At 37.7% G+C, this 8405-nt stretch overlaps 2 protein-coding genes across 2 annotated transcripts; both read right to left on the bottom strand.

Annotated features, from left to right (window-relative positions):
• Nucleotides 1-292: 292 nt before the first annotated feature.
• On the bottom strand, nt 293-3392 carry LOC122026139. The gene is made up of 2 exons (XM_042584782.1): nt 861-3392; nt 293-791 (listed from the first exon to the last, which is right to left on the bottom strand). Exons 1-2 carry the CDS (start codon nt 1117-1119, stop codon nt 541-543), a joined length of 510 nt encoding a protein of 169 aa, XP_042440716.1. The 5' UTR covers nt 1120-3392; the 3' UTR covers nt 293-540.
• A 234-nt stretch (nt 3393-3626) lies between these two features.
• LOC122027383 (hexosyltransferase GAUT11-like) lies at nt 3627-7334 on the bottom strand. The gene is made up of 2 exons (XM_042586334.1): nt 6930-7334; nt 3627-5120 (listed from the first exon to the last, which is right to left on the bottom strand). Exons 1-2 carry the CDS (start codon nt 7074-7076, stop codon nt 3693-3695), a joined length of 1575 nt encoding a protein of 524 aa, XP_042442268.1. The 5' UTR covers nt 7077-7334; the 3' UTR covers nt 3627-3692.
• Between the last annotated feature and the right edge of the window lie 1071 nt (nt 7335-8405).

Genomic DNA, 8405 nt, shown 5'->3' on the forward strand with positions numbered 1-8405 from the left:
CATCATCATCATCATCATCATCATCATCATCATCATCATTGACGAAAGAAAAGAAAAATGACAAGAAACTCATAGCTGGAGCATATTCTTCTTCCTCAATATAATACTCATGGCTAGCTCATGCTTTCCAGATCGCCTTTTGTTAATATTTTGAAACATATTTATTATTATTATTGTTATTATTATTTTGTTGCAATTTTTGTGAGGTTGAATAGGAAAATATCATGATATTGATAAATGATGATGGACTAGACATAGAACAGTAAACCATTCATTTCTAATACAAAATATATTATGTGAATGACATTATGATCAGATGGCTTTTATTCAATGTTTTAACGCACCAACATGATTTAACCCCATTCATTATATCTTTCCAACAACAAGAATTCATGCGCATGATATAATTAAAAATAAAACTAATGAAGAAAACTAAAACTAAAACTAAATCCACTCCTTTGTGTTTGTTTCTTCAGGACCTCTTCCTTCTTGTGCTCTTTCTTCATCAGTCTCTCATCCACCTCAACATCATAACAACTGCTAATTGCACTGCTGCTTGTTCTTGCATGTCTTGTTAATGGGCCTCTTCTTCTTGCTCTTCCAGTACTTTGCCAATTGACCAATCCTGTCGCACCACTTCGGCACCGTCTCATCACTGTGCTCCGCCATGCTCCTGCTGCTACTTCTGTGCTTTGTACAATCAATGAACAAGCCAGTGGAGGATGGTATGCTTCTGTTACTATACCATGATGCGTGCCCATTCTCCTCAAATTTGATCGATATGAACGATTCTGAACACAAACACATTCCACTTAGTTTATATATTAAAATATCATGCCTCTAAAGAATTTTTGGCAAACCTTCGAGGCTGGAGATGGAAGCAGAAGCAGCTTCATCATCAAATTTGTTGTTGGCGTGAGAGAGGTGGAAGGAAGGCAGTGCGAATACTTTGCCAATTATGGCGCTGGACTTGGACTGCTTCAGTGATTTTTGCTCAGAATTGGCGGCCAAAACCAGGAGCCTTTCTCTCAAGCAGAGAGCACACACTCCCACTATCGTTTGCTTGGGGTGGAAACGGCAGCAGCAATTAGGGTTGTCACCTTCTCCATGATTTCCCATGTCATTAATTGTTGCAGAGAAAATTGAAGAGATCAGTTAATGGTTTGGTGTTTTGAGTTTTCTGAGAGTTGGAAATATATATACATATATATACAAAGAACAAGTCAGTGCGCTCCTTAGACAGACTTAGAGGGTTCCTGAGGGTTAATCTCATCCAATTGATAGAGAGAAACAGACAGCTCAAAGGGAAATTATTGGAGGAGAAAAAAGATGACTAAAAAGTCGCCATTTGAAGAACAAAACGTCCAAATATGGGCTCCCACTCCATGCTGTCTTGTTCCTTTAGAAAGGTGGTGAATGAATCTGATCCCTTCAGAAACAGTTCATTCATTTCACGTCCCCATTTCTCCAAGCAAATTTATCGCGAGAGAGATTTCTATTTTTCAAGAAACAATGTTAAATATGTGCCCTCTCTTGAATCAACTTTGCTGCACTCCACGGAAGCCAAGTTCAAATCCACTATATAACTTTTTTCTAATAATTGCAGTATCAGAATGGGCACAGAGAAACAAGTCCAGTAAATATAAAGAGTCGCAGACCAAACTGATTCTAGTATTCGACCTCTAAAGTTTTAATGGCCGATAAATATATTTAAATGAGTTTGATCTAGGGAAGTCCTAGTCGCAGCTAGGCAAGGGTGAGAAGCCAACCGAGTGATTAGTCCTAACTGCGGTTAGGCAAGGGAAGTCCTAGTTATGACTAGGCAAGAGAAATCTCGGTATATCATGAAAGTCAGGTGGATTCGATAGGTTTAGAGGACCCGATATCAAATCCCTGGTGGACCGATCCAATGTTGAGTCTTGGTGGGTGAAGTCAAGTGGAAAAAACCCTAGGAGGAAGTAACCTTAGGTCCTGGTGAATGAAGTCAGGTGGAAAAAACCTTGAGGAAGGTAACTCTAGGTTCAGGTGATTGAAGTCTGATGGAGAAAATTCTAGGAGGAAGTAACCTTAGGTAACGGAAAGTCTTGACGGAGTGAACTCCAAGCAAGGTTGATTGGATGATTTCAGGTCGACCGCACGCGGTCGACCGGACCAGTGAATCTCGGTAATTCTAAGTTTAGTTTTATCATATGGTTCTGTATTACTATTATTGCTATTGGCTAATGTAGTATTGCAGGAAAAGTCTTAGTAACTTAGGGATCAAACACTGAGCCGAGAAAGTCCAAGCAGGTTTGGAGTACCAATATTTGGCTGGTAAGTTGAGGTATGAAACTGGAGAAGCAACAGTGAAATCGTGCTCCAGAAAGGAACAAACCCTAGGTCGCTGACCCAACTGAAGAAACCGGGAAGGTTTTCAAGTTGAAATCAAAACAGTTCTACTGTCAAATACTACTCATGCATCTTACTATTCATATATTATTGTCCTAACTTTGTTTTACAAAGATATATTGTTTAACTCTGTTTTGCAAGAACTGGCCTGATCGGTCGACCGAACCCAAGGATCGGCCGACTGAACTAGGCAGAACAAAGCAAGTCCGGTTAAAGCTTGATCGATCGACCGAACCTAAGGATTGGTCGACCGAACCATGATGACATGGCAAAGAGTAGACTCGAGCCAAAGCAAAGAAAAAAGTCAGGCTGATCGGTCGACCGAACCCAAGGATCGGTCGACCGAACGATCACCGAAGACTTAATGGTATATCTCGAGAAACAAGGAAACTACACTATTCGATCAACCGAACAAGGTGATCGATTGACCGAACAATAAATGCTATTAATGAGGCAAAGATTGGATCTCAGCGAAGAAGGAAAGCACAGTGTTCAGTCAATTGATAGAGAGTTCGGTCGACCGAACAGATCAATCGACCGAACAATTTTTCAATCAACCGATCAACGCCTATAAAAGCGAGCCTCAAGCACCGAGCCTAGACAATTCTCTGAACATTACTCTATCTCATTCTACTCGTGACTCAACTGTTCTGCGCCGCAACTCCACGTGCAAGCTGCTACACTAAGAAGTGCTAACACACTTAATCATCTACTGCTTATCGGTATAATTTTATATAGCTTGCATTGTACTTAATTTCAATAAGATAGTAGGCTGTTACTATCTTATATTATTCATTGTACGAATTGCTTCTTTCCGGAGTTTCGGAAAAAAAGATTATAGTGAATTACCCAATGGTGCGATCAAGATCATAGGTGTTGAAGTAGAAGTCGACGTAGATTCCAAATCAAGTAATTAACCACTTGAGTCTTTTGTATTGTTTTCCACTGTCGCTTTGATATTTGTTCTACGAGTCGTTACGAAAAGAAAAGAGTTTTAAAGGAACGATATTCACCCCCCAACCCCCCCCCCCCCCCCCCCCCTCCCCTTATCACTCCCTCTCGATCCTTCACTTTGTACCAGCAAAATCAAGAATATCTACTTTTGCTAAAATTCCACATCAGAATACATCTGATCTAACAATAAGTTATTATATCTCCAACATGAACTCTTGAATTCTACAAGATGAGTCTGACGTTCCCTCTTTAAATTACAGTTCCAAAATGGAGTATAAAGCAAGATCTTTAACTAAGAATATAAGAATGTCAAAGACCTTTAAGGAATAATGTGTTAGACTCACAGCATCTTAACGCACAATGCAATCTCTAATAAGCGGATGAGAGAAATTAATGTACCGTTCCCACAAATGTTTATATCTTCTGATAGCCAACTTTAGCCACGGTTTCAGGTTCCCATTATAGTGCAAAACAGCTGCACTCTCAATCAACCTATCATCAATATCCGAGTCATACCCTAGACCTAATACATGCCATCGCCGATCAAGGGGTTCCATCAGACCATAAAATGTAAGGAGACCAGGAGGAAGTGTCCCTGCCTTCCAAAGTGTTTTGTCTGCATTCTGCTCCAACCAGTAGTGATATTTGGCAGTAATGTTAGATTTTCTCCATGCTATGAGGTCAATGATGTTCATCCCAAATGCCCACCCGCAGGTCTGAGGATCAAACTTTGAACCAATAATTGGGTTAGAAAAGTTGAGATACTTGTAGAAGCGATGGAATGCCTCTAGGCAAGTCTCCACAGCGCCAATAACATTGCCATGTAATTCCACCGAGTATAGAGCAGTCAAATCCTTCTGCACCACAACATCATCATCAAGGAACACCACCTTTTCGAGCAGGGGTTGTATCTGTGGGATGTAGAAATGTAAATGTTTCAGCAACAATCCAAATATCATATTCTTATACTTCATTTCCCCTATTGAACCTTTTGAACCATCCTGAACCATCTGCTTGACTAAAGGAGAGTATGAGGCATTCAACCAAGACAACTCTTCTATGCTCCGTACTTCTATTGTGCAGCCTCCAAAGTCATTTCCAAGAAACCATGTTGTCATGGCCCAGTAGTTGACCTCATCAGTCACCACATGGAACACAAGCTGTTGAGGATGATCTGCATTTGAGACTGTTGAATTTATGACAACAGAAGTTGCCAACACATTATCTGAAAAAATACAGAAATGATAGAGGTTGTTGTCCACAAGCCTAGGAGAGTTCCTCACCTCTTCAGAAAGTCTTTGATGTGCAGGATTTCTAAACCACTCCTCAGTGAGTTTTATGCTTACACAATGAAGACTCTTGGATACAACTTCCGTAGCCAATCGACCAAACTCAGCACTCTGCACTATTGCTGAATTTGCACGCTCTTCCAGCGCAAGCACATGACTCCTCAATGTGTCTATTATCGTACTTATGTCGTAATGGGAGTCTTGGGCCTTGTATATTAACTGTGCTAATTGAGTGATAATAGGACCTGCTTCTTTCTGAGTGATTACTTTCCCAGCAGCTGCTTGGGCAAGCAACAATTGACAATTTCTTATTCGTGAGCTAAGCTCCCAAGCAAATTGAAGGTTATCATGCTCTTTGGCTATGACAAGGTACGCCTTAGCAAGTGTCATCTGCTCAGCAAGTTGCCTAGCAAAGGAATTACTGCTCAAAAGCTCTTGTGTGAAATTTAAAGTTGCACGCATTTCTTCCTCAGCATCTAGAATATTTTCCTGTGAAATTCAAAATGAAAAACACTTATGAAGTCCTGAGTTGCATAGAGAAGTTATAAATAGTTACAGAACACTCATACCAGACAAACAAATTTGCAGGGTCAAATTCATTCGATGATATCATGACCCAAAAAAAAAATCTATCATAACACGGGTTGCTCGCATTCGTATAAAAAATAAATAGCTTAAGCTGCATAAAACTGGACAACACAGAACAAGAAATTGTCCAAGTAGCAGAACAGTTGAACAATGAAAATGCAAATTTAATGTAAAAATTACCAACTAAAATTTAGGATACCCTATAAAGATAATATATGCTTATTAGAGTACCATATTTACATCTAAACAATATGGTTTTAGGAGATATAAGTGAGCATTGTGAAGGATAACTAGAGTTTAGTCAAAAAGAATAACTTGCGAAGGCAAGCAAAAATGCTCAATCCTTGGACCAACTTAATTCAGAAGTTGACATGGTTATGTAGACTAGAATTTTATTACAGCTCATAAAATCTTTGATAGGTATGGAATAGTACATGAGAGACCACAATAATCCAAGAAGCAAAAAATAGAGCAACGAGCATCACAACCTTGACCATGACAGTTATTTAAAACAAGAAAGGACCAGACCCATCAATCAAATATAAATGACCTAAATCTTTGAAGTAGTATTTCCACTCACAAGCCCCAAAAATATCACAATATATTACTGTGCCTTTTTATGGACAACTAGGAAGTGAATCAACTATGAGGGTGTAAACAACATTCCTGACCCTTTCAATAGGTTCTAAAAATCCAATAGATCAGATAAAATGTCACAAAAACCAAACCCATCATAAATCAATAATTATATGTAGGGCATGGATCAAATTCAAATGTTTCAACTTCAAACTACTTTGGTATAATCAGATCAGAGTCATCCAGGAAAATGATGAGATCAATATTTACTGGTATTAATATTTTGCTGCCTCTCAAATAGTGACCTTGTGACAGGATGTATCTTCTGAAAGTTATTTTAATATTTTGTCTTGAAATAATTAATTCTGAAAGAATGATGTCATATCAAGTGCCTTGTTGATATCCAAAAGATTCACTATAACATATATCAAATGTATCATGAGAATCATGAGTTTACATGACAGTATTAGTTTCATTAAACTATTTTCAAACCACTATATGTTGTTCTGGTTCCCATTTGTAAATAAGTTCATCCATCCAATTATTGTTAATCTAATGTTTATAGGAAACAAGTTTAACATATCTATGGAATCTATTGATTCACCTAGCAAAAAATGATTTATGCACTACCTAGTGTTCACCCCAACTGAATTCAGATTGTTTGGATTCATGAGGCTCAATGGAATTTGAACTTTAATTCTGATATCATATATCCACATTTGGCGAATTGATGAGAATTGCAACTATATCGTTTCAATTTTTTTGGTATTTAGAAATTTGACCAAAATCCAGAACAATATAATAATTTAGTAGAAACTAAACTCATAATCTATGATTCCTAACATAAAAGGTAGAATCACAAATCTTATATTTTTATACCTCAAATTAAAACAAACAAATTCAAATTACAACTCTTGTTTAAAACAGAACTCTAATTGTTTTACATTTGGAATTGGTTCCAAACAAGATGTCCAACATATATCCTGGTTTAACCAATTAATGCAAATATATATAGCTAAAAACCCAGATCAAAGCAACAGACTTTATTGACTGTATATCTAACAGTAATGTAACCAATCACTTCCTAAGACTGACCCAAAAGGCAAGATACATTAATTTGAAAACAAAATATACCTGAACGGGCGTGGCAACCTGGTCCTGGCGATGCTGGAAGAAGAAGAGAACCATCCCCGCCGTGACAGAAATCAGAAGAAGCAACCAGATCCAGCCCGGGATCCGCCTTCTCGATGGACGCCGGAACTCCGTCGCCCTACGCCGCATGTCACACGTTCCAGAACCCCAAACCCTTCTCGGTAAGATGGCGCACCGACGCCGAGTCAGCGTATCAACCGCTCAAATCGGACCCGAACACCTCCCATATCGACTGTCGATTCACCGGAGAGCACTTACAGAACCCAATAGGGAGGAGGAGCAGCGCGGCGCGAGAAAGGCGAAGCCTCGAAGCTCAGGAGGCGATTTGGATCGGAGTTTTGCACGGGTAGCGATCACGCGCAAGTGTATGGAAGCAGGGAGATTTTGACGAGATGAATCACCTGCAGGCGGGCGGACCTATTGATCATGATGTTGATGGGCAAGTATTGGCCGTCCGATTTACTAGATTTGGTGAGATTACTCAAGAGTTGGTAGGGATTAAATAAATTGTACGGTCTAGGATTCAGTTATTTTAACCCAGTGATGAGCAAGGAATTGTCCATGAAATGCAGTGTGAACAGTACAGCGGTCTGATACTGCGTTGTGCGATCTGCATTATGTACGTGATTTCACGACAACGGCTGAGTGGGCACAATTGTATTCCCTATAAATAAAAACTGAAATCGGAGAGTCATAAAACTTTCGGCAATTGGCTACTAAAAAACAAAAAAACAAAACAAAACAAAGGCACACATAAGATTCCGATTGCTCAAAGATAGAAATAAGTATTCGGTTAAAATCGAATCGAGTTGAATCAATTTTTTATTTAAAATAAATTAAATTAAATTAATTTTTGATAAAAATTGAATCGAATCAAATTTTTAATAAAATCAAACAAATCGAATAAATCAATTTTTTCTAAAAATTTAGTTTGGCTTAATAAAATATGGTTCGGTCTAAAATTTATAATGTAAAAAATTAATTTGGTTCAAAAATTCGATCTATTCGATCAATTCAGTTTACCCAAATAAAAAAATTCAAAATCGATATCGAACCGAAATAACTGAATTTTTGAAAAAAAAAAATCAAATTTCCAAATAAATCAAACCAAATTTTTAAATTGGATCGATTTAATTAATTTATTCGATTTAACCGAAGTTTTCTCATCCCTACTCAAAAGTGATCCATGTTTTACCCTTCTTTACCTAATTAATTCTCCGTTTTTCTATTTTTTTTTCTCCTAAACTATATTAAATATTTCTCATGATACAATAAATAGTGTGGTATTGTTTTTAAAAATTAATATCACGATTTAATCATATCAAAAAAAACATCAGGTTGATGCTAATTTCTAAAAACAAATAATACTAAGGGTGTTGATTTTAATTTAAAATTCAAATTAGAGGTTAGATGAGCCAGCACATGAGTCACCAGTAAATATATATATATATAATATCA

The sequence above is a fragment of the Zingiber officinale genome, chromosome 10A, assembly GCF_018446385.1.
Source record: "Zingiber officinale cultivar Zhangliang chromosome 10A, Zo_v1.1, whole genome shotgun sequence".
NCBI classification, from domain to species: domain Eukaryota; kingdom Viridiplantae; phylum Streptophyta; class Magnoliopsida; order Zingiberales; family Zingiberaceae; genus Zingiber; species Zingiber officinale.

What these genes read in the sequence shown, in the direction of transcription:
- LOC122026139 (XM_042584782.1), bottom strand. Translation starts at nt 1,119, where the DNA reads ATGGGAAATCATGGAGAAGGTGACAACCCTAATTGCTGCTGCCGTTTC. An exon ending in TTCCATCTCCAGCCTCGAAG is followed by an intron (nt 792 to 860) that starts GTTTGCCAAAAA and finishes GTTTGTGTTCAG; the next exon opens with AATCGTTCATATCGATCAAA.
- LOC122027383 (XM_042586334.1), bottom strand. Translation starts at nt 7,076, where the DNA reads ATGCGGCGTAGGGCGACGGAGTTCCGGCGTCCATCGAGAAGGCGGATC. An exon ending in AGGTTGCCACGCCCGTTCAG is followed by an intron (nt 5,121 to 6,929) that starts GTATATTTTGTT and finishes TGAATTTCACAG; the next exon opens with GAAAATATTCTAGATGCTGA.